We start from the raw sequence: 26,382 nt of genomic DNA, 5'->3' as shown, positions 1-26,382 counted from the left end.
TAGCATTTGCTGAGGCCGCCTAGCACTTGCCCTACATTCGGGAGCAGCTGTAGCTACCCAAATGATGGGCAAGTTCTATCACCACGATTGAATTGGAAATGTGCACATGCAAGATGCCAGCAGCTAAAGGAGCAAAGTAGGCAGGGCCAGGCAGAGATTAGGGTGCCGTTGCTATCCATCACTTCTGGGTGTGTCGGAAAGCATGGCTCCTACTGGTTGCTGTGGTTTCTTCCACTGACATTACAGGAAGCTCCCCCTAGATTGCTCTATGTAAAAAGTCAAAAGTGAAGGATAGTGGAGGTAAATTCACTGATACAAGTCAGTCTAATAAAAAAAACTGACCTTAAATACATTCCATAGTGTACAAGGCAATAGAAAACATTGTACTTCTACAAAGTTTTAGGTCTCATGCTGACAGATAATGCAATCTTGGCTGCGTTCTTGGCATCCTGTTCATGCAGGAATCGGCTTAACACTTAGGAACACTGGACAACAAAGATTTTGCTTCCTGAACACCTTTTTGGTGTGTCTTAAAGACTTTTGGCTGCTAATCACAAAATAACTCGTAATATAACCTATCATATACCATTTTATAGAAATCTTTGGTTTCTGAAATTTGCAATATCTGTTGGCTATTCTGCAAGCATGAAAGAATACGAAAATGTGGAACATTCAGTACACCAAGTACAACTGGAATCTCTGTGGAGATCTAAAAATTAGTGCTGCTTGGAATGTAGCTTGGTTATACCAAGTACTGTTGTTACATATGCAAACGGTTCAGCCATGCAATAAAAAGAAATGGCCACTGCATAACACACGAACCACTTTGTTGCCCTGACAAAGCTACTTTGGACCCTGCTACACATAAAACGTATAATTTAGACTGAATGGAAATTTGGTGAAAGCGATGAACAAGGAAGGTGAAGAGTTTCATTATTTGAGGTTTCCAAGAATAACTGATACCAAGATTAAGGAAGGCATTTTTGTTTGTCCACAAATCAGATACATCATTAATACCATGCGGTGTTGAGAATTTTCTTGGCAACTACAGAGGACCAAACTACATTCAGCTGGTTGACAAATGTCTTGCAGCAAGACCACAAAGTGCAACATGCTACTAAAGGTTCATTTTCTGCATCAACAAAAATCAAGGCGCAGTCAGCGACAAAAATTGTGAAACTTTTACAGTGACATTGCAACAAAGGAAAAACTATCAGGGCAACTGAAATCCATCAGTGCTGGTTGGCTATTGTTGGATACTGCAGCGAGATGTACAGAATACAGAGTACCAAAGAAAATCTGCAGCAAAACACGTTGTCCTGTTAAACTCATGCAGCATGTCATACATTTTAGTTGTTCAAAGTTATTTTAATATTTCTCAAAATTCCTACTTGATACCATCATTCTAAATTTTAGTTGTGTTCAGTGTGAAGGGATTTATCATAATCGCCAAAAGTTTTTCAGGAAGCCAAACCAAAAAAAAAAGAAAAGAAAAATTAGATTTTTGTCTTACCGTAAAATCATATTCTCTGAAGTTCATTGATGAGCGGAGTCTCTGTTCTTCTTAACAGTAGGGTTATACTGCCCCTACAGGAGTAGGACACTAAGCAGAAAAGTTCTGGCTACGCCTATGGTCAGTCCTAGGAGATATACTCCCTCTCTCTGCTATAGGATCTCAGTTTTTTCAGCCTAGTCAGGAGTAAGGACCTAGTTCCTTGCTGGGATCTCTGGTCCTGGCAAATGGTTTTTTTCTTTCTAGATAGTTTTTTTCATCCAGATTGTTTTCCTGTGAGATCTACAATCAACTAAGCCGGACTGGGCGACGGGCTGGATATATAGATCCAGTGGTTACCCCAGCTGGCCAGCAAGCGTGCGCAGGCCCCAGCTCCGCGCTAGGTCAGCCGCGACATAGTCTCACAGGACGGGGACTGGCCCTGCGAGTTAAACATCTTGCCAGGTCGCATACGACCTGGTCTAGGCCCACGTCGCAGCATTCCTATTGGCCGACAGCCCCCCACTTCAGTGGAGAGGGGTTCTGTGGTGTCTCGGATCAACAGGAAAGTGCAGAGGTTTGTGGCCCGCTCTCAGGAGCCTCTGGCAGATGCCACAGATGCACTGGTGGCTCCGTGGGGTTAGAATCAGCTGCTGTATGCCTTTCCCCCTCTCAAGTTGCTGCCAAAACTTCCTCGCAGGATGAAAGCGGAAGGGATTCCAGTTATCCGTGTGGCTCCGAACTGGCCTCGCCGAGCTTGGTACGCCGACCTGGTCAGGCTAGTCGCAGACGTTCCTTGGAGACTTCCTCTCCCACTCTGCTTAAAGCGAGAAAGGCGACTTCTAGAAAGATCTATCATCGTACGTGGATGTCGTATATTGCATGGTGTGAGTCTCTTGGGGTTCCCCCTCGCTCTTACTCGGTGGCTCGGATCTTGGCCTGCCTTCAACAGTGAGTTGATCAAAAATTGGCCTTGAGTACTATTAAGGGTCAGGTTTTGGCTTTGGCCATTTTCTTCCAAAGGCCACTAGCCACTCATTCCCTGGTGCATACTGTATGTATAGAGATTTTTGCTTTATAGGGTTAGAAAGGTTAGTCTTAAAATGTGGCTGCGAGTAGATTTAGAGATAGTTAATTTTAGGCTGAACTTCCACTTTAAGTGATTACCATGGTGAATAAATCTGTACTTTAAAATTCCTGTCTACTTTTCAGGCTTTCAAATGAAGATTTTGCAGGTTTATCAGCTATGCCTAGGAGACTTTAACTCTGCTTTAACATGACCTAGTGGAACACTATTTTTTAGGGTGTCAGAATTTGGCCCTCATATCAGCTTCTCTGCTATTATCTGGAAATGGTAAACTTGTTAATTAGTAGTTATAGTGATTTTAGAGGCTCTTCACTTTCAAGGATATCATTCTGTAAACATCACACAAATCAATTCATACAAACTAATTCTTTAATCCAAATCCAAAGTGATACACTGATTCATATCTGGATTTCATACTCTTTATATGGCTATTCTGCTCATCGCCTATACGCAGCATTTTATATACATTTTTTTTTTTTATCCAGAAACAAAAATATAACTGTTTCCATACAGTAAACATTTTTCCATATTGAAGATACATTTACATGTAGTTATTTAAGGCACAATATAAATATAGAATGACAAATCGTGACGCACCAAGCCAGCCATTCTCATAAATCGCATTATTCTGCTACAGAGAAATTATGCGTATAGCATTCTAGCGCAAAATAAGACAAACAGCAACACAAGTTTTAGCGGTAGTAAACTTCCATATACAACAGAGAAACTAGAAGAGCAGAGAGCAGGGGTTATTAATACCTATAGAAATACATTGATCAAGGGTCTTTACTAGAAGATAGAAATTATCTATAGAAAGCAGGGTTTACATGCCAAAATGGAGGGACACCTGCTCTCAGTGTCCAAAAAGATTCTCCCTTTCAGTCTCTCAGTATAATGTGGAATGATAGGGATAGTGTCATATGTTGGTATGGGCAATGTGTAAGAATGAGAGGCCTGAATTTATTAAAATCGATTTTTGGGGAAATACAAATTTTGCCAAAATTAGCCTCAGTTTTTGTTTTCATGTCGGGCTTTTTTTTTTTTTACAAAGAAAGGGGGTTTCCATTAATTTATTGTTGTAGGGGTGGCTTGAGATTAAGGTCATTTTTTTTTTTTTGTACATTGTATCTAAGCAGCATAAACATTCAAAATTAGAGGTAATTTAGTGGCAAAATCAATTTTGCCAAAATCAGTCTGCAGAGCATTGAGGAGAGATTTCCCTGCAGATAGTTTGTTAAGGTCCTGCATTTTTTTTTTACCAATTGCAACTGGTCAACTGCTCTTTTTAAACTGTCCTGAAAAAGGAACAGCAGAATTGTAATTTGTTGCTGTTAATTTACAAAACAACACTTTCCCTTCAACCCTGTAGATACATGTGGCTGCCAAATTACTGTTACCTTAAAAAAAAAAATATCATCTTTCACATGAATCAGCAGGGTGCTACTGAAATTCTTAAATTAATCAATCAATCAATCTCATAAATAATATGTAGACCAACCAAAAATGCTTCCAATATTTTCCTTCAGTCTTCAATATATACTGTGTAAACACATGTGCAAAAAACACAAACCCCCTCCCCCCCCAAAAAAAAAAAAAAAAAAAAAAAACTTCTGTACTAAGACTACATGGTTGCAGATTTACTAGGTCTCATTTCTCAGGATATCCCTTTTTAAATTGGAGCCCTCCATTTTCCCACCAACAATCGCATTAAACTTCAATAGACAAGAGTCCCTACTGTGGTGGCCCCTTAAGGGTTTGGAGCCTTTTTTGATGATATTTATACCTTCTCCTAGTCTTCGCTTCAAACATCAGACGTACGGTAGTCCACAAGGACATTCCAAAACATATGTCACATACATGGTGTTAGAGGAAATAACGTTCCTTAATTTGAAATTCCTTTTATTGGCATTAGAAAAAAAATTATTCACCTTATTCCCCTATCATTCAATGCAATCTTACAGGGGGACACATCTCTGACATAAAATAATAAAAAAAAATACTATTGAGACAGTTATCTTTGATTTATCTGGGGGGGGGGGGGGGATCCTAAACATTTTGGACTAAACTGTACCTAAATGTAGGTGCTTTACAGTAAACTACTCTGGGCCAATTGGGCAGCAATGGCCATCCTAGTACATTATCTTTTTTTCAGAATAGGACAATATTTTAAAATCCCTGTACTGTATGTTAAAATCGGTAATAAAAGCAAGCTCTTCCAACCTTCTCTCTTCCAGTATATTTTACATATTCATAATTTCTACCTTTTACACATTTGCCCTCTAATTCCTTTCATCTAAATCCTTTTTCCTCAAACCTATCCAAAAGAATCTTAGATTTTTTTTTTTTTACCCTAGAATGACCTCAGGTACAGTGCCATCTCATTTTATTTAGTCACCCTTTATGATGTTAGATATCCACTTAGGCGGTAGCAGCTATTTGTGGGGATACAGCCATTGCTATTTGTCGTTTTAAAAAAGGTTCTTGTAAAAATATTCCTGCCACCCTTCTAAATAATTAAATCCAAAAAAATGTATTTCTATCTGGCTAGATAATTGAATTCCATACTCCAATTCAAATTTCTGTAATTAATCTATGTCCTCCCTTCCATATTAAAAACCCTCCCTCTATAAAACAAACACCTGCACAGCATCAAATTTGCCCATAAATAATTAAAAATACAATTCTTCTTCCATTTGGCCATAAAAACATTTACTAAACGAGGGGCAAATTTATCCCCCATTCCCATACAAATCTTTTGTAGATAAAATTAATTTGCATATCAGAAATAATAAAGTTTATTGGTAAAATCCAAAATGAACTCTCCCTGGTTCTGGGGTACATTAGACAATTCCACCAAAGCCCACCTAGCTGCAAAGCACACTCCATCCTGATATTATTCTCTCTATATTTGTTATAAGAACCAGAGAGTGAACAGAGTTAAAAGTTATTGTGTTTTGTGCTGGTATTTGCACTTTTATTATTTTGGAGTTTTTAATAATGTCTACACTGTTACTGAATTCCTCTGCTTCCATTTCAAGCTACTTTTGGGCTGAAAGTCTGAGGGCATAAGAAAGGACCAACTACGATCTGTTACTGCTAAGAAACGTGACAATTACCTTTTTATTTTAGGAGATCACATCCTTTCAATGTTTATGGAGCACACAGGTGTATATGGATTTCATCGTTCAAGGATATCAGCACTGTGAGAGGGATTGCACATATTGGGTGTGAAGGGTTGCTATTGGTTAACACTTGGTGAACCAGGACTTCATTTGGCCATTTTAAATATTAATTTCAAATATACAACCAATTATATGTTTGTCTTTGTAGCACACGTGTTTGCATGGCGCATATTAAACATTGAAGGAAAACATAGCATTTCTGATTGTTACATACTTATTAGTATTTAAAAGATTGTTTAATTTAAAATGTAAGTAGCACTAGGATATATCCTGGGGGAGCACTATGTTTTTTTTAACGTTATTCACAGCATTACCAAATTACATTTTTTAAAATATAAAGTACCTCTTTGTTATAAATAAATAAATGTTCCCTAGCTTCTAGCTTAAATATACTAGATCACATTGACCAATCATTACTAAAGAGAGTCTATTTAAATCATTGGTATGAAGATCAAAAAGGCTACCTCCATGTGTACAATTATAACCCCTACATAGAACCACAATGTTCAATATATATTGAAAATATTGTTTACATTTAATTGATATCCATCTATATATGTATAATTCAACTGGTAAAAAAGGCACAGTTTATCCTTGGTTCATCTTCCATCAATGTACATAAAAGAAAAATAATCTAAAATATGTCAATTTTTGGCAGCTAGTGCTGATAGGGAAAATATGGATCTACTGATAAATACTTAAAATGTCTGGAAATTCTGTTCATTCAACAGATTTATGCTTCGGTTTTAAAATTAGACCAAAGGTGTCTATTCATTCTGGGTGGCAGGTTTTAGCCTAAATGTAAAAAGTACAATACTCAAATAGTCCAAAAAAATTCTCCAAAGTAATTGGCATCTTAAGCCCGGAACAGTGGAGGAACTTCGCACAAATGAACACAGGTGTTTTTGCTTCTTTAGAAAAATCTAAAATAAAGTGGATTGTTAATGGCAGATTTGGACGTTCTGTAGTAAATTTGAAATTAATTAAAAAATATACACAACTTTACTTAGCACAAATGAACACAGGCGTTTTTGCTTCTTTAGAGAAATCAAAAATAAAGTTAAAGTAAATTGTGGATTGTTAATGGCAGACTTGGACATTCTGTAGTTAATTTGAAATTCATTTAAAAAATACAGCTGTACTTAGCCATCTATCTGGTATTAAAACTCTTATTCGCTGCTGATTTTTGCACAAAAAAAGGGACCTAAAGAATGGTATGGGCATGGCACTATGGCTTAATCTGCTTAATTTAAGAATCATTCAACAAGCATGATTAGAATGCAAAGAAAAAAAACAAAAAAACAATTGGAATGAAAAACTCTCTACTTAAGCTGGCCACACACTAAGAATTCCTCAGGTACCAGCTGAAATTTGTGCAGTGTCTGCCTCCCGCTTGACAACCTCTGAATAAAATAATCAAAAGAGCAAGGTGGAATTCTGTTGGCAAAAAAGCAGCTATATCCAATCAGATGCAACCGTTGCTTGGGTATTTTTATAGCTGGCAGGACTGGCTGTCAAAATACAGTAGCCACAGTGGGAGATTTGTATATCCATGCCGTATAGTGATGGAGGAATCTGAATATTGTTCATCTGTGCTAAGTTCCCACTTCATAGGGTTTCAACAAGAGGAATCTGGTCTTGAAAAGGAAAAAAAGAAAAAACTACATATGCACAAGGTGCTATATAATGTTCCATCCATGGTGGTTTTCTTCCCTTTTTTTTTTTTTGTCAAAAATGGTTTATGGTAAACATGTGGAGGTGCCCATGAAAAAAAAACAAAAAAACAACATATTAAATTTATAACATGTCATGTAAACATATAGAATACAGACATAAGCTGTTATGTGATTACATTATAAAAGATTCCCACTGTACCATGGTTATATGGGAAAAGGTATACATATACAAAGTGGATGTTTACAGAGCTGTAATAATGTATTACTGTATGACTAAGAATCTCCCTAATCAAAACTCATGTGTGTCAATGTTTATGATAGGCCTCAGACCAGAGATAGCTGAGACTTTAACCCTTTTACCGACACAGGCGTAGAAACTACATCAGTGGCTTTGGTGTATTCAACACATGTTATAGCTTCCAGTAGTGGGAAAATCTGACATGGAAGGGATCTGGAGACTGCTTCCACACACCCCCGTTACTCCCTTTCTCCCCACGTGCCCAGAAGCCAAATTTTCCTGGCTCCATGCACCTATCGGTGGACACAGGACAAGAATGGCAGGTGCCACTAGGGAGTGGGGAGACAAGCAAATGTACATTCCCCTTACTGTGACTGACCTGGGCATGATGTGTAAAACGTAATTTCCAGGTCCTGATGTCACTGTACCCTGAATGTATTCTATTAAATTCGCTGGAGGGCAGGTGGCACATCAGGAGTCTTTCAGAAGTATAGCTAGAAGTATCTATCTGTTTTATTAAGGCTTGATTCATATCTGTGCATGCGGGGAACACATGTAAAAATAATGCGCTTTCCCGATACGCACAGAAGCTCACTGCTCTTTAGAAGAGGGGGTGACAATAATTCTGATTGGCTTCGGATTAAAATAAAAAAAGTATGTGCTGCAGAACTTAATTGTAAGTTTTCTCTGAGTTCCCCTCCCAAGATCCACAAATACCTGTTAAGCCTGCCACTGAAATCCAACTAATGCAGCTTCATGTAAAGGTGTGTCAATGATGCAGCACTGCTTCTAAACTCAGAGCAAAGTTGCCACTCATGTAGGCTGTGCCTGCTTTCACTACAGTGGAATGAGAAACCACTGCAGGGGGCATGGCTATCTGCACTATCACTGCTGATTCACAAGCTTGTAGCTCATCAATCAGCACCTAGCTAGTAACACCTAGTCCTGCCCACTGATTCCTGGATTGACAGCATTGTCAATGTTGCTGAAACCCTCTCACTGTGAGCTGCAGTGTCTGGGAGGGAGGGCATGTGAGTTACAAATAAAAAAAGAAGGTTTTGGCTCTGTCAGGGAAGGAGAAGTCAAGTGTGGCTACTACTTCAGGTTAATTTGTGATTTAGTTGTCCTCCTAGCTTAAGAAGCTATGTTTACTAGCACTTTTTGCTAGAAACACGAATGCCTTCTATATACAGTACAGAAAGCCTACTAACTTTATCAGTCTATTTTGTGATATATCTGAAGCTGAAAGTTTAATGTGCACACACTCATTGCAGTTTTACAGCCAAGCATATTTCATTGTTATGAACAATTGCCACCACTGTAAATCTTGTTGTTGACAACCTCCAAATATGGTGCTACTCATTGCACAACTAGGTAAGCTGTCAAGTCTATTTTCAGTGTAAAAATAGATCGAAACCCTAACCGGAAGCTCTGGAATGGCTTTCTGATCCGAGACTGCAGTCGAGCATGTCTGCAGAAAGTATGTTGGCACAGCTAGATAAAGTATCCAGCAGTAAGGCATTTGACAGTGACAGGGCTTTTATGGTTATCTCTAAACTGATGACTAGTAAAGACTTTTCAATCACTGCCCATGAACACTTTTAAATACCAAGGTTTGTTGCCATTTTGTAGGTGTGCACAGTTTTAATTCTTGACATGGGGTGTAGCTATTTACTTGAAGAAACCTTCCATTTTAGCCATAAATTGGGTAAAACACTGCTCAAAAAAAAAAAAAAAAGAACACTTTAAAAGAACATCAGAACCCAATTGGGAAAAATATCATGCTGGAGGACATCTTTTCTGATATGGACTGGGTAATGTGTTAGGAAGCAAAGTATGCCACATCGTTTGATGGAAATGAAAACTATTAACCTACAGAGGGCTGAATGCAAAGCCACCCTGAAATTTAAAGTGAAAAAATGATGCAGCAGGCTAGTCTATAATGGTACTCAGTAGTTTGTATGGCCCCCACATGCTTGTCTGCATGCCTGACAATGTCGGGCAAGCTCCTAATGAGACGACGGACGTATTTCCTCCCCGATTTGGACCAGGGCATCACTGAGCTCCTGAACAGACAGAGGTGTAACCTGGCCGTGTTGGATGGACCGAAACATAATGCCCCAGAGGTGTTCCACTGGATTTAATTCAGGCAAACGTGGGGGCCATTCAATAGTATCAATTATTTCATCCTCCAGGAACTGGCTGCATACGTCGCATGAGGCCAGGCATTGTGGTGCACCAAGAGGAACCCAGGACCCACTGCACAAGCAAAGGGCCTGACAATGGGTCCAAGTATTTCACCCTGATACCTAATGGCAGTCAATGTGCCATTGTCTAGCCTGTGGAGGTCTGTGTGTCCCTCCATGGATATGCCTCCCTACACCATCACTGATCTACCACCAAACCGGTCATGCTGAATGAGGTTACAGGCAGCATAACCCTCTCCATCACTTTTCCAGACCATTTTACGTCTGTCACATGTGCTCAGGGTGAACCTGCTCATCTGTGAAAAGCACAGGGCACCAGTGGCGGATCTGTCAATTCTGGTGTTAAATGGAAAATGCCAATCAAGCTCCACAGTGCCGGGCAGTTAGCACAGGGCCCACTAGAGGACGTTGGGCCCCCAGGCCACCCTCATGAAGTCTGTTTCTGATTGTTTGGTCACAGACATTCACACCAGTGGCCTGCTGGAGGTCATTTTGTAGGGCTCTGGTAGTGCTCACCCTGTTCCTCCTTGTTTAAAAGAGCAGATACCAGTCCTGGCCCTCCTATGGCCCTGTCCAGCTCTCCTAGAGTTACTGCCGGTCTTCTTGAATATCCTCCATGCTCTTGAGACTGTGTTGGGAGACACAGCAAACCTTCTGGCAAAGGCATGTATTGATATGCCATCCGAGAGGAGTTGACTGTCTGTGCAACCTCTATAGGGTCCAGATATCGCCTAATATTACCAGTAGTGACAATGACACTAGCAAAATTCAAAACTGATGAAAAACAGTCAGAAAAGATGAATCTGAAAAAAAATGTCAGTGGCCATCACCTGCACAACTATTCCTTTCTTGGAGGTCTTCTCATTGTTGCCCATCTAGTGAACCTTTTGTTAATTTCATAAACACCAAAGCAGCTAAAACTGATTAACAAACCCCTCTGCTACTTAACTGACCAAATCAATATCACAGGGGTTTTGTGGACTTGATGCTATACTCTGATTAAAAAGTGTTCCTTTAATTTTATTGAGCAGTGTATATTGTGGGTAATATATTATTTATTTGTTTTACTGAAAATATGCATTTGATAAACAGTTGCACTAATAATGTATGACATAAAAAAAAAAAAAACATTTTATTCTCCAGGATCCATGCTGTCAGAACATTTCTACAGTTTGTGGGTTTTAACTAATCCTTCCTTTTAATTTAAATTAAAACAAAAACACTCTGACAGTAAAAGACTTAACCCTTACTGAGTTCAGAGCTTGCCCCCCTGCCGGCCATCTAAGCCACAATCATGTGCCACTACTATTTGACCTCTAATATTCCAGTATTAAGGTTCTCCTAATTCAGGTAGCATGGCACACTTGGGTGAGTCACAATATAAAGAACTACACAGCAGGAAGACCAACTGATCATCGAGCAATAGGGTCCTTTCAAACCAGACTGACCTCAGAATGCAACACTTTTGCCTGATTCCTTTCAGTAATAGAAATAAAAAACTGTTCTTTTAAAATGAAATTCAACAGATGTACTATATTCCAATATAGCTGACTAATTTAAAGTAAAAATGTTCATAATAATATCAGCATACCAACTACCCAGGATAATCATTAGCTCCTGCAGGTTCGGAACATAGCCATATAAAAATCAGCTATTAATTTAGAAGCTGCTTACGGCCTCTGTATGAACATCTGATTAAAATGAGATCCACAGTAAGGACAGCATCCATTATAGTAACATTGAAACAGCAAACAACGAATTGCCTCTGTAATCCACACAGCTAAAAGGATCAGCAATGTAGAGTTTACACTAATCCGTCTGCTCAAGAACTTGGCATTGTCTGGCCCTCTAGAACTGAATGTCATTATAACTGTAATCCAAATCAATACTGCACAAAAAAAAAATATACAAAATATAATAGTACATATTTACATGGTGGTAAATACAAAACTCCACTTGCTGTAAGCATACAACATATTCCTAGCTTTTTAAAAGAATAACTTGATTTTTTAATGCAGTTAAAAACACCCTATTGCACATTATTAGATTGAGAACAAAGCTGCACAGCTATGTAAGCTCCATGACAGTATATAACAAGGTCTGCAAAACATTTTTAAAGGGGAGAAAAAGAAGTGTGCATAATGAAATAAATGGAACTATAAAAAAATATATATAATTGGAAAATCCTTTGAGTGCGGTGCACTTATTCTCTGATGCTGCAGGTAAAGGGGCATTGAGACAGGTAGGCAGGTTAGTTGGAAACTGAAGTTCTTGATCCATCTTCAGTTAAATCAAACCTGTTGAGAAAAACTTTTGTTTAAAAGTTTGCTTTACTGTTATAAATAATGACGTTTAAGAGCCAGTTCACATTAGTGCGACTTGTCAGGCAACTTGTCAGCCTGACAATTCGCGCTCCCTCGCGGTCCATTGACTGCTACAGGAGCCGTTCTAATAGGAGCGACACTAGTCGCTCCGACTTAGAAAAAGGGTCCTGTACTATTTCGGGGCTACCTCGGAGCGACTTGCATAGACTTCCATTATGTGAAGTCCCTGCAAGTCGCTTCGAAATCGTGGTGCAATGTAATGCTCAAGTCGCCCCCCGAAGTAGTAAGGAGTCTTGTCGCGCTAATGTGAACCGGCTCTAACAGTACCTGGTCTAGGCATTATTCACCTAGATGTTATTGCTTTCTCCATGCAGAAATGTGGTAATGCATATCTTACACAAAAAACAAAAATGTAATATATTGCACCTTATCTTTTTTTTATCTGATAAACCTGTGGAAAGCACACTTTCTGTTCTAGAGTGGCTATGCACACTCATCCACTGTATCCATAGAGGAAGCCATTATAGTCATCCAGGCCGGTCTTCAACATATCTCCGTCTCTTTATCTCTATGACATTATATTTAGGGTAGGGGGGAGGATTAGTAACTTACAGAATTAATTTGGTTCTATGCTTCCAGTTCAGATTACAGCAAGTGACAAGGACACTGCATTTCTCGCAAGATCAGCAGTGGATGTGTTGTTCTTGTGATAAATCTTAAAGTAAAGATTTAAAGATGTAGCAGATAATCATCTTTGATAATATCTTTAGGCAAAAACATACTGCCTGGGGAATGTCACAATGACATCACCCTAGGGCCCCTTTAACATTGGGCAGATTCCGCTTGCTCAATGGGGAATCTGTCCGCTGATATCCGCTGAGCAGGTGGATGGATTGTCTGTGCCCGCTCTGTTTATGCAGAGAGGATACAGACACAGCCAGCTTCCCTCTATGGGCAGTCGGATGTAGATGGACCACCTGTCTGTTTCCACCCAATGGCCATCTGATCTGATCCGCTAGACAGAAGGGGGAACAAATCCCTGTCCATTTGTTTTTAGTGGACAGGATCAGATGTTGGCGGGTGTCAATGGACACATGTCCCTTCACACTCGCCGCACCTTAGAGGGCGATCGATGGTCCGATCAGATCTGTCTTGAAAAACTGAAGGGTGGACCTGAACAGTCTTGCCCATGTGAAAGGGCCCTATATGCAACATTTGCATAAGCTAATTAAAGTGTATGCAAAAGCAAAAACTGGATTTCTGTCTTACTGTAAAATCCTTTTCTCTGATGTACATTGACTGACACAGCTCCATATCTTCTTAACCGATGGGTTTATGCTGCTCTCCATTGGAGTAGGACACTAGCAGAAAAAAATTGACCACACCTATAAGGCAGTCCCAGGGGGTATACTTCCACTTCCTGCTTTAGGACTTCAGTTTTGTAACAAGCAGTGTCAGAAGAACATAAAACCCAACTCAATAGAGGGGTGGGTGCTGTGTCAGTCAATGAACATCAGAGAAAAGGATTTTATGGTAAGACAAAAATCCAGTTTTCTCTTTCATTCATTGATGAACACAGATCCATATCTTAACCAATGGGACGTCCCTAAGCAGTATCAATATGAGGGGTGGGAATAAAACAGCAAGAAAAAACACACTTCCCCAAGGCTACACATAGCCAACCAGGCAAAACAAGAGCTCAACCAAGAACAACTGAAGCTCATCTGACAAAAATAACAAATACACCCTCAGAGGACTAAAACTCTCCAACAGCGGCCTGCAAAACCTTGCGGCCATAAGAAGCATCTACAGATGCCAACACATCCACCTTATAAAATTTTGTGAAAGTGTGCAAAGACGAGCATGAGGCCACCTTGCATACTTGCATCACTGACGCCTGATGACGGAAGGCCCATGAGGCACTAAGCACCCTCATAAAATGCACCTTAACAGGGAAAGGAGGACCTTGACCCTTAAATGGAATAGGTCTTATCTCCTCTCCTTTAATGATCTCCTCCATGGAAGCTCCGAACAAGCGGTCTCCTACAAAAGGGAGATCAGTCAATATCTTCTTGGAAGCCTGGTTTGCAGACCAGTATTTCAGCCATATCATGCGACGCAGAGTCACTGCCGTCACAGACACCCTGCAGGCCAAGGGGGCCGCATTCAGAGAGGCATCACCGATATACTGCAACCCCTGGACCAACTGGTCCGCCAGGTCAGGAAGAGAATGGAATCGGCAGGCATGGTGAAAAGGTATTGTACCAGATATTCAGCTCTCTTTTCAAAGAGGTCCTTAAAAGGATGGAGAGTCCTCCACCGGAAGGTGGGTGGCTTTATTCAACCTGGAAACCTGAGTACACCCTGGGTGGTACTGTCAATTTCTTTAGCAGGGACTTTTTAAAAGGATACATTCTAGCAAAGCGCTTAGGGACCCTGACAGTGTGTTTCGGGGGAACCCCACTGACTTACGACAATGTTGTCTAAATAGGCGGGGAATGGGGAATACCTTTGCCACCTTGGGGGTTCTGCGAGTACCAAACTGCACTGTCACAGCTGACGCAGTAGTAGCCGCATCCTCCAATTTTAAAGTTTCTCACACTGATACAATCAATGCATCCACCAGTGCCTTTTCATGCACAGCCGTAGTTGAAGAGGAATCATCCTCCCTATCAGAACACTCAGGGTACGTGGAAGTTGACCCAGTGAGGGGACTCGTGTCTGCATCAGCCAAATCCACCTCAGAATCTGAGGAGGCAGAGGATGCAGGTGAACAATGCTTTTTACTCATCCTATTTTGGAGGGCCAAATCTACTTTAGACACCAGTGACTGCAGGACGGCCATCATAGACAAGGCGAACTGGTCCCGAAGCCTCAGAGAGGGGGTCAGGTGTTGACACGTGCTCCATGGACTTCATGGGTTAACCTAGAACCGGCAGGAAAATGTGTAAAATTGCTGTGAAAAATACCAACCCACCACTGCAACAGCGGTACTACAAGTCCCAGTGCACAAAAATCGCTATAGCAGCAAGATGGAGTCAAATAACCCTGCTGGGACTCACCACCCACTTTTCACATGCGGATGCATAATTTCAGGATGCACGCTGTGCAGTGATCAGAGAGGAAGAGGAAGTTTATAGAGCTGCCACTGGAGGCCCACCGTCCAATTAACTGCCCATAGGCCGCTAATTGATAGAAATGGGAAACTACAAGAAGGTGGCTGCCGGACTACACAAACATGGCTGCCGATAGATACAACAGCCATCCACAACAAAATGGCGGCTGCACAAGGCTCCTGGGACCCTCCAAGGATCAGCAGGTACATATGGATAGCAAGGGGGGCCCACGCTAGGGACTCCCACCGACTTCCAAGGCTGCATTTGTGCCGCTGCTGGCATTCCCCCCCCGGCCCCCAGCACCCGCTCGACACCCCCACCATAAAAATCAGGCATGGCCGCCCAGGGGGGGAGAGCTAGGTATAGGTGATCCATAGAGGGAGCTCGATATTGAGGGGGAGCATAAAACTGGGAAGGAAGGGCACTCAGGGGTCTGACCAACCCAGGGAGGGGCCCACGTCCACCCTGAGAGGCTACCAGGGGGCGGGGGGACATTACCGCACCATGGGACCAGGCGGGCACCACTTCAGGCAGACCACCTACCATCTTGGCATGAGGGTGCTGCGGCCAGAGGTATGCTGCGACTCAGGTCATGACTAGGATTGTGACCAGGGCTATGCGCCTTCGCGAGACTTTTAACTTGCCGGCCAGCTCCCGACCAGTGGGGCTATGTCGCGGCCAATCCAGCGCGGAGCTAAGTTCAGGTCGCGCTTGCTGGACTGGATTTAGGATCTAGGATATCCAGTCCATCGCCCAGTCCAGCAGTTGATTATAGTTCTCACAGGAACAGAATTGATTGTAGTTCTCACAGGAACAGAAAATAATGAAAAGAACATTTTTTGTTTAAAAAGGAAAAAATGCTAGGACCAGAGATGCCAGCAAGGAACTAGCTCCTTACTCCTGACTGGGCAGAAAAAAAACTGAAGTCCTATAGCAGGAAGTGGGAATATACCCCCTGGGACTCCCCTATAGGCGTGGTCAAATTTTTTTCCGCCTAGTGTCCTACTCCAATGGAGAGCAGCATAAACCCATCAGTATGGAGCTGTGTCCGTCAATGAACGAAAGAGAAACATTTTTTTTTAGTTTTAGATACAGGAAGGAGTTGTTTGGTTTGTATGTATCTGACTGTCGCAGTCTATCCCTTTACAGAAAAAGAATGGAAACAAAATATAAAATGATTCATAAGAAACCACCCCCCTGCCTTTGGACTGATTGTTTTTTTTGCGTGTAAGCCATTTATATATATATCTGTGTTTTATTAGAAGATAAAGATTTCCTTCTTACCACTGCGTCAATCCTTTGGCAATTTCTTCTGAGTTTAGGTCCAGCAATAACTGTAAAATGAATAAAAATAAATCATTCACACTTTTCCTTGATGGTATTGCACTCAGGCGTATTCAGTTTCAACAGAATCAGTGCCGTGAATAAGGCCAACATTCAAGGAATTTACAGTGGGGCAGATTTAAAAATGGGGACACAGTCTGTAAGGCAGCCATGTCAATCTGTTTTTTCTGGGTCTAATGCAGCTCTCTTACTCTGTGTAATAGTTCAGTGTGTTAACGTATACCCGTCAGTACAATACAGATTCCAAACAGGCTCCATAGCTATTGCAGGCACTGAGGTCTTTAACACCCTAGGTCAGGGGTCCTCAAACTTTTTAAACAGGGGCCAGTTCACGGTCCCTCAGACACTGTTGGGGGCCAGACTATAGTTTGAAAAAAAATATCAACGAATTCCAATGCGCATATTTTATTTGTAGTGCACAAAAACAGGAAAAACAATACAATATTTATTGTTTTATTTTTATATAAATATATATATTTCAAAGCCGAGTGACCACAGCGTGCCCCCTTTCAATGCCGAGGGACCACACTGTGCCCCCTTTCAATGCCGAGTGACCACAGCATGCCCCCTTTCAATGCCGAGTGACCACAGCGTGCCCCCTTTCAATGCCAGACTTACCACAGCATGCCCCCTTTCAATGCCAGACTGACCACTGCGTGCCCCCTTTCAATGCCAGAGTGACCACAGCGTTGCCCCTTTCAATGCCAGACGGACCACTGCATGCCCCCTTTCAATGCCAGACTGACCAATGCGTGCCCCCTTTCAATGCCAGACTGACCACTGCATGCCCCCTTTCAATGCCAGACTGACCACAGTGTTGCCCCTTTCAATGCAGACTGACCACAGTGTTGCCCCCTTTCAATGCAAAGTGACCAGCGTGCAGAGACCAGTGCACTCGAGTCCTCCCGCCTCAGCCTCGGCCAATGGCATGGGTTTGCCTTTCGGACAATCAGGAAGCGGGTCTCGGACCCGCTTCCTGATTGGCCAGGAGGAGGATCCATGTGACAATGGCGAATTTTCATTTGCTATCGTTACACAAATGGGTGGGCTAGGGTGCAGTGCTCTGCGCCCCGGGTCCACCCTTTTCTGAAGCATATGAGCTTCAGTGAAAAATAAAGATGCATGATATGGGAGAAGATTTGGGACACCTGATCACTGCAGCTGCTGCAGAACCTCTTGTCAGTGCGTTGCCAATCAGAATAGGAGGTGATGGCACATTGCGATCTCTACTGCTGCTGCAGAAGCCCTTACCGGGCAGCCAGCGGAGCGGTGTGTCCATCCCGTGTCCGGTACACAGCTCGGTGTCTGGAGGAGAGATGGAGATCACAAAGATCCGACACCCACCAATGCTGGTCGGACACTCAGACCAGAGATGTCCCTACTGATCCTCATAGGAGAAAAGACCTACCTGCCTGCCTGGTGTCCTCCGACCGACAGCCCAGACCTCCACTATACTGACAGTCCTCCCCGATCTACTCTGACACCGAGCCCGGCCCCCTCCACCGACACCACCCCCAACCCAGCCCGGCTATATACAGAACACACCCTCCAGCCAACCCCGAGTCCGACCCTGTGTGTGCTCTGCCCACATCCATCTACATCCAGCCCAGATCCCCATATATACAGGGACTGACAGGTAGTCAGCCCTGTGCCAAACCCAGCCGGCGGGCCGGGTTCAGGACCCTGGCGGGCTGCATGCGGCCCGCGGGCCGTAGTTTGAGGACCCTTGCCCTAGGTGCTCAAATTCTGGATGCCACCAGCAATACCAATCAGAGCCCTGTGGGATCTTGTAAACTTAAGGTGTCTGCTTTTTTTTACAATCTTTTTTTTTCTCCTTAATTGTAACTATATTGTATAGTTGTTCTGGTAATTAGCAAACTCTAGCATTTTTTTCACTTAAGATATGTTAATCCTAATAATTTCAAAGAAGCCAATGGCAAAGCAACAGCTTCAATTTAAGTGGTTGTAAATCCAGATATTTTCCCAACTTTAAGGATAACACATTCCACCTGCAATCAATGTAGATAGCAAATGCTTTAAAAAATATGTTCGAAACACCTTTTTATAATTATTATTATTATTTATTTATTTTTGAATATAACATGACAACCTTTCTTCTATATGAAGGGGAGATTACAAGCACTTTAATTGCCTAATTTTCCCAGCACCCCCACTACACCCACCCCAGGCAATAATAATCTTGTAATCTCACCTCTTGAGCTAGTGTATAAAATACTTCGATTTTTTTTTAATGAGTACTGTACATGACTGGAGTCAAAGAAGGTTTTAATATTTGCCTGTAGTTTTGGTTTTACCCAAGTTGATCATGGAGCAAATTAGAAATTCGCTAGATTCCCCCATAAACGCAGACAGTGTTGATGCAGGAATCTCTCCTGCTGGGCCATTGCCGGGATAGTGATTATTGGTAGCGGCTATAGCAGCCACTAGTGATAATCGCAGGTAAAAACCCGGCATGCTGGTTTTACCCAAGTTGATCAATCAACTTGGTGCATTCAGACTGCCCATACAAAGTTGGAATCTCAGCCGGTTCCTGCTGAACTGGCCAAGATTTGAACAGTGTATGGCCTGCTTTCGATTTCTTTTCTGTTCAGGGGACTATTAGTCATTAGTTATTAGCTCTTTTACAGCAACAACAATGCAAGCATGGTTACTAGTAGGTTGTTGTTTCCAAAAGTTTTAAAGCTCTGTTTGCCTCTTTAGTAAAACAGCTCTCACCTCTTGAGCTAGTGTATAAAATACTTTGATTTTTTTTTAATGAGTACTATACATGACTGGAGTCAAAGAAGGTTTTAATATTTGCCTGTAGTTTGGTTTAAGTTAACCACAAAACTTATTTACCAGATGACATGAACTACAGTACATAAAGCCTTACCTTTCCAAGCAATCCTTTATCCCGAGATAAGAATCCCCCACTATTTTTTACAGCAACATCTAGTGTTCTCCTGTGGAGCTCTGGCAGTGCCACACCGAACTCAAATCTGCAAATAAAACACAAACATATGGTCTGTAATGTATGCTGTAATTTTGTGGACAAACGAGCAACAGCTGGAATCTAGATTTAATGGCATGCCCTCGAGGTGTTTTTCTTTTCTTTTTAACCATACTATAGGTAAAATGGGAACTAAAGGATATTAGGATTGTTGCTGTATAGCAATAAAAGCTTGCAAAAATAAAAGTTGTATCTAAATCAGAGGTCCTTCCAAGAAGTGGCTCAGGAGCCACATTTGGTTGTTCTTTCTCTCATAGGCAGCTTCCCATAGTTTCTCAACGAGTATACTCTACCTACCTCACCTAATATTTTCCCATAGCACACATTTCTGAGCAAACTCCAATGTAGGACTGTGCTGTAACTACCAGCAGGTTAGCTAGTGCCAGCACATAGAAATAAAATATATGCTGCCAGCACACCATGGATACATAAACAATAGTCAAAGTATTTATTGAAGTGGTCACACATTACAGATAGTGTTGCTGCAATGTTTGCAGGCCATATAGGACCTCATTGTCATGCATACAATCCCAGAGAAGAAACTAGTTATCAGACAGTAGACGTCTGACTGAGAACACTTTAACAGACAGGGAAATCCTATTTCTGGCTGGCAGAGACAGCCCAGGAGGACTAATAAAAGGTGGCACTGCTCAAGTATGGTAATGGGGAACCAGATGACCCCAGTGATTAATCTTTCATTCAAAGATATCACTTCTGTTGAGTGCAAACATCTAAAGGACTGTCTGTCCTGCTGCCAGATTGCACATGTTTATGTTTGAGCATGCACCACATCTTTGCAGGCACCACAAGCTATACACAGTTAGATAAGGATCCCTGGCAGAGTACTATGGATGATGGTTCCTTCTTTGTCACATACCTGACAAACTGGTCCTCCGTGGGGCTTAAAATGTTGCACTGACTCTGTTGTGATTTGATCGCAATAATAAGTACTTGAGACTATTTGTTAATGGATCAACAGTGTGTTATCGACAAATCTTCCTATATACCTGTTCCTGCTGAACTGTACACTTGTAAAAGGAAACATCTCTCAAGGTCCAATAACTCTCCTTCTCTAGGGGCCACTGGTGTTCCCTATATGCAACTGACAGTGCTATGGTTTTAGCTACAACCAGAATTGGGCAAGTCTACAATCTGTGCCTTGTGCCTTTTCATGTCCTCTGGGCTCAGGACAGATAGTAGTGGACTTGTATGAATGGGTATAAATACTTTTTAAAGTGCTGTAAAATACAGTATGTCAAAACAACATAAATGCAATGAAATAAATACAACAAATATACTGAAATATTCAACATAGTAGGAGAAAGATGAATTTTTGTTATTGTACTTTACGGGGCTAGCTACCAGCTATTATGTTTGGCTTTATTTGGCAGTTTGCATGTTGTCTGATGAATAATTAGGCTGTTTATTGTATTAGACAAATAAACTAGCAGTAGAAATGGTCACAAACACTATATTTCTCATCCCTCTTTGAGTCAGCAAGCATGGTAAAGTGTGTCTCCGCGATACAAAGGGGTACCCCAATTCTGTGATGCACATTCACACTTTAGTAAAAATAAGTTTAAAGGAGTACATGTCTTTACCACTGTTGCCTTATGAGTTTATGTGTAATCTCCATTACTGTGTTGTGATGATGAGGAGTTTATGTATAAAACTCCATCAGTAATTGTAAATATTAATGTAAATAAATGTACACATTTTTGATTGCAAACTCATACTTGGAATATATGGTAGATTTGTAAGTTGGGTAACACAGACAAATGAATCCAGTTTAACAAGTCCATTTGAAAGGCCAGCCGGCTATTCACATTTAAACACATAAAATGTATCCCATTCAACAAGTCTGTTTGCTGGGAGGTAGTCTGTTGATATGCTAAATAGTATCATTCTGTACTTAAGTTTCTGGGAGCCAGACTTCCTGGGGCCAATGAAACTAGCTGAACAGATCATGTCAAATCCGCCCTTATTTCATTCTCCATATCAAAGAACTCTCATTAAGATATGCAATGAAGATGAGCCATCTGTTGAGGGGTGGACAATGGGCCTCAAGGATGAATCTTGCATATCTTAATTATCAATTTCAGAGCAAATCCACAGGTATGAGTAAATTCTCCCTCCAACAGGGAGGAGGGCTTAGCAAGAGGCTGAATTATGCCAACCTAGGGGAGGGGGAAGTTGTCCTATCCTGAACGAGATACGCCCAGAGGAAGGAACAGGGCAGGATAGCTGAACCAATCAGAATAGCCCTATATAAGGCTATGGGATATGGTTCTATAACACTGTAGGTGAGAGAAGAGGGACCTCCTCTCTTGCAATGGCAGACAAGGATGAAACACTCAAGTGAAGGGTAATTATGAACGTTTAAGGTATACATGGCTTGTTCTCTTTGTGTCTGTGTTTGTATATGAGCATCATGCTCTATTTGTTCATTTAAACTAGGAATATTTTCCATTTGTTTGTATGTACCATAGATAGATTGTTGTAAATTATTTAGGCTTTCAAACTATATACCAATAAAATAATTGCTGTTTTAAAGCTTTCATTCATAGTCAAAGAAATCTAATTTTTAACCCAAATATTGTCTGAGGTAAATTAAATCTCATATCTTTCGGGTAACACCACCCTTTCCATGGCTAACAGTTTCTCACTTCCCTGCTTGCTGAGCATTTTGCAATTTCATTAAATTCATAAATCTAAGATGTCATAAGAAGAGTACTTTAAATTATTTTAAATGAGGTTTCATTTCTCCTGCCAAGTCCTAAAAAAAATACATGAATAACGAACTGCAAAAATTAAGAACATGACATACTTTAGATCATATACAGGATTTAATGTCTTCTTAAGCACGTGGGTTTTTCTTCTTCCCGACCTTCGCTTGTCTGGTAATAAATACAATCTTACATATGGATCGGAGCCATCTTCAGAGAAGGCTATCAAGTTACTACATGGGAAACAAAACAAAGCGGTCTTAAAAATTCTTGATGTAATCACTTTTCTCTACAGATACAAATTAATACAACAACATATACTATTATTGACCTATACAGATTAAAGAGTTGCAGAAGGGCAAAAACTTTTCTTAAAGAAAATGATGCTCCAGGCTCCCTTCAGTGTTGGCCATATATTGTAACAAAAAAACTAAAGGTTCATATGTGACATATGTGTTCATATGTGATCTTTGTTACAAGGGAGGATCAGAGTTCAAATGGAGAGGTCCTGCTCCTCTTTAGGCCATGTGACCTGTTCTGGGAGGTGCATGGAGCATATATTAGTAAATAGGACATATACTGCCCTTTTTAGATGCTTGCTAGAAGAAAACTATATTGACTTATTATATTGATTTTTGTTAACAGATTTAGGTAAAAGTTGACTTGCTTAGTTAAAGTCTGTAAGTACATGCATCCTGTTGTCCCTGCAAGTACCTTTACTATTCTGCAAATTGTTCTACTGCCCCCTTAGCTGTGGTAAAAAGAAGTAGCCCACACTTAGGGCACATTTAACACCTACAATATCAGCTACCTCCAGCAACATAAAGCTTGCATTATGAAATACCTTTACAGCAGTCACAAGCATAGGGACAGATTTTTTTTTTTTTTTTACGATTTGCGTTTGAATATATATATTATATATATATATATATTATATATATATATATATATATATATATATATATATATATATATTTGTAATTTAACACTGCAATGTAGTGTTTAAATGTTTCCATATTTTATGTTGTATTACAATTTCTTTTAAAACAAGCTTCATTTTCCTGTTTATATAGCTTTATGTATGGACTTACCGGCAGGAATGTACCAAGACCACAAGTTTATTTCTGTGAGAGGTATACCGCAAGGTTAGTTGGATCTGTCCTAGAGGCGACTGGCCCAAGGATGTCCCACTGGAAAGAGAAAGGGTGTTTAGTATATTAGCAGCTGGAGGAAGTGCTATATCATGTTTACTGTACAGTACTGCTGCATCCTGTTCTACATTTTTTTTTTTAAAAACGTTATTGTGTTCTAAGCAAAAAGTGTACGGACAAACTTTACAATCCCGGACTGCCTGTCTGCATATAGTTTTGTGGAAGGAACATTTGCCTAGTGGCGCATAATGGAATGTGTTGAAGGGGGTACATTTAGGCATTTATTGTTTTTAGATAAACATGAGAAACGAATCAGCCTAAAGTAAATACTTTTATGTGTTCATGTTATTAAAATGTTGTATGGGATGTAATTAAATCAGGGTTGATAAAAATCAACGTTTAAAAAAAGAAAAAATTCTGATTTTTTACGTTTAAATCTTGATTTTTTTTATTTATATCTGATTTTTTTTCTACTTTTGTCACATTTAAGTTATTAAAATGCTTTTGGAATGAAAATATATCTAAAGATAGTTTTCTATTTAAGATAAATTAATAATTTTGTTTATACAGCATGAAATGGAGCTTAGTTATGCAATATATATATATTTTTTTTTTTCTGCATATATGTATATTCTGCAATACTTAAATTTTTTGTAAACTCATTCAATATGAATCCAATCTCTGCAATGTGATATAACATGTACTGCATTGATGTATTCACACAATTTCACACCAACTACCAGCAAGAAGGAGTCCTTACATTTAAAGAGCACCTGTCATTTCAGATCCATCATGGCAGCGCCCGTTAGTGGGAATCCACTCACCTGCTGCTGCCACGTCCCTCACCTTGTTGTGTCACTGCCGCATCACCAGCTATCCCATTAAAGTGAATGGGACTGTTGGTGAGTCAGTGCATCAGAGGAGGACCCGCTGCTGGACAGAGATGACCGTTGCTATTTAAAAATTATGATTTAAAAAGAGTTGATTTAAATCAAGTCTTTTTACTAGTGAATAAAGTCGACTTGAAATTTATGGTATATGCTGCTTCCTAGTAGTGCTACAGAAACATTTTTGCTGCTCCTCAAAATGCTTTTTTACTAGTCTGAGGACAAATGCTCCCTCTGTTAAGCAGCTGGATGTCCACAGACTGGCAGTTATCAGTCCGTGAGCAATGAAAAAATGCTTGCCTGAGACACTGGAGAACTAGGTCTTGCTGTATTTCTCGGCCACTTGTGACAGTGGCAAATACACTATATTCTGATCTTTAAAGTGGAACTTTAGTCAGGAAATGAAGTCCTGCTAGATCACATCAGGCTGGCTCCTTTTGTAGGAATAACAATGTAAAACATTAAAAATAAAGGTCTATATCGTCTATATGTATATATATATGCTCTGTACATGCTCAGTTCTCTATTTTTAGGCACTGTGCCGAATTTGTAGTGTTTAATCTGCTGACAGCCTAAAGATTTACGGCTGTTTAAGGGCTCTGGGCTTCAGTAAAATGGCAGCCTCCGGTAAGAAGGAACAGGAACAGTGCTGGAGGCAGTTTACAGCACACACAAATGTTGATAGTATAATTATTAATGTGGAATGTATGTTCCTTGCTAAAGAACATTATTTTTGTCAAGTTATTGGTAAAATGATGCCTTATTCTAATGGTATAACAAACAATGACTAATTGTCATAAGTTAGATGGAGAAGCTATAAATCTGCAATATGGTAACTGAAACATGTAGCAGCCATGACAAAGTTTAAAAGGGAGATCCATTAAGACCATTGTAGAAGTTTGATCCGCAGACCAACACTACGGTCAAGTAGACTCCGGTCAAACACCGCCGAAAACGACAAGGTGACTATAAAAAGGGAGCATCGACCAGCGCTGCATCGCAAACAAAATGCAGCCCCTGGGCAAGCTGGTCCAACAGCTCCCCCAGGGCAAGAGGGACATGCCCCACACCAAGTCACGGCACTGGGACTCCGCCCATCAGGCAGAGTCTGCGTGGCAAGGGCAAACATAAACACTGTTCCCAGTGTAGCTACGCCAGGGAGCACAGAGCGCAGGCCACAGACCGCGCCATCCTATCCCCCAAGTCCTTAAAGGACGGGGATTCCTCCACCGGAACAATGGTAGTCCCATTCAGCTAGAGACCGTACGTCCACCAGAGGCAGAAAAGTCCTCTGTACCAGAGACTCCCCCAAAAGGGCAACGGCTAATGGCCGCTTAGACACCCCAGGGGAACGTCTCAGACAGTCCTCTCCTGCATGAGCAGCCAGCAAAAAGAGCAGCTCCGGGTGGCATGTGAGTGCCAGATGCCACCTGCGCCCCAGGCGCTGCGACCCCCAAATTGCAGGGTGCCACGCACCGAAAACAGCCAGTGCGTCCACCAGCGCCTGTCGCAGCAGGGGAGGTGGAAATGTCATCCTCATCATCCGAGAAGACAGGGCGCAAGGTAACAGACCCGGCAGGGAGGCCCACGTCTGCGGTGGCTGAGCCAGACTCAGACTCCGAGACTTTAGATGAGGCAGGGGTAGGTAGAGAAACGTTTTAGCGCACCTACCACCACCCTCGGGCCTAAATGCGTCCCGAACTGACAAAAAGGCAACAACGGACTCCGTTAGGGGGTCAGGTGGGAAAAAATGGCAAGCAGGGTCCATACTGAACCTGAGGAACCCGCCAGGAAATTTAAGAAAAAAATGGACCCACAGCGCTACAGCGCCCCCCCCCCCCCGGAGGTCAGGCACGCACTAACAGATCCCCACAAAGAGGGAGAGACCACCCTCAAGACTCACTGTCCTTCAGGCACTCCCACCGGCCTTCACAGCAAAAAA

The 26,382-nt window shown here is 41.2% G+C and overlaps 1 protein-coding gene across 2 annotated transcripts in view; it reads right to left on the bottom strand.

The window, feature by feature from the left end:
- Positions 1-11,155: 11,155 nt before the first annotated feature.
- Positions 11,156-26,382, bottom strand: part of ESYT2 (extended synaptotagmin 2) — a 280,454-nt gene continuing 265,227 nt past the window's right edge. For both annotated transcript variants that reach the window (XM_082257732.1, XM_082257733.1), the window contains 5 exons: positions 23,494-23,592; positions 22,504-22,635; positions 19,560-19,665; positions 16,607-16,656; positions 11,156-12,179 (listed from right to left, as the gene is read on the bottom strand). In XM_082257732.1, the coding sequence (XP_082113858.1) occupies positions 12,134-12,179; positions 16,607-16,656; positions 19,560-19,665; positions 22,504-22,635; positions 23,494-23,592 (433 nt within the window). In that variant the 3' untranslated portion in view covers positions 11,156-12,133. The remainder of the gene's footprint in view (positions 12,180-16,606; positions 16,657-19,559; positions 19,666-22,503; positions 22,636-23,493; positions 23,593-26,382) is intronic.

This window comes from Pelophylax lessonae (assembly GCF_965119305.1).
Source record: "Pelophylax lessonae genome assembly, chromosome: 5".
NCBI lineage: Eukaryota > Metazoa > Chordata > Amphibia > Anura > Ranidae > Pelophylax > Pelophylax lessonae.
This window is presented reverse-complemented; position numbering and strand designations above follow the sequence as displayed.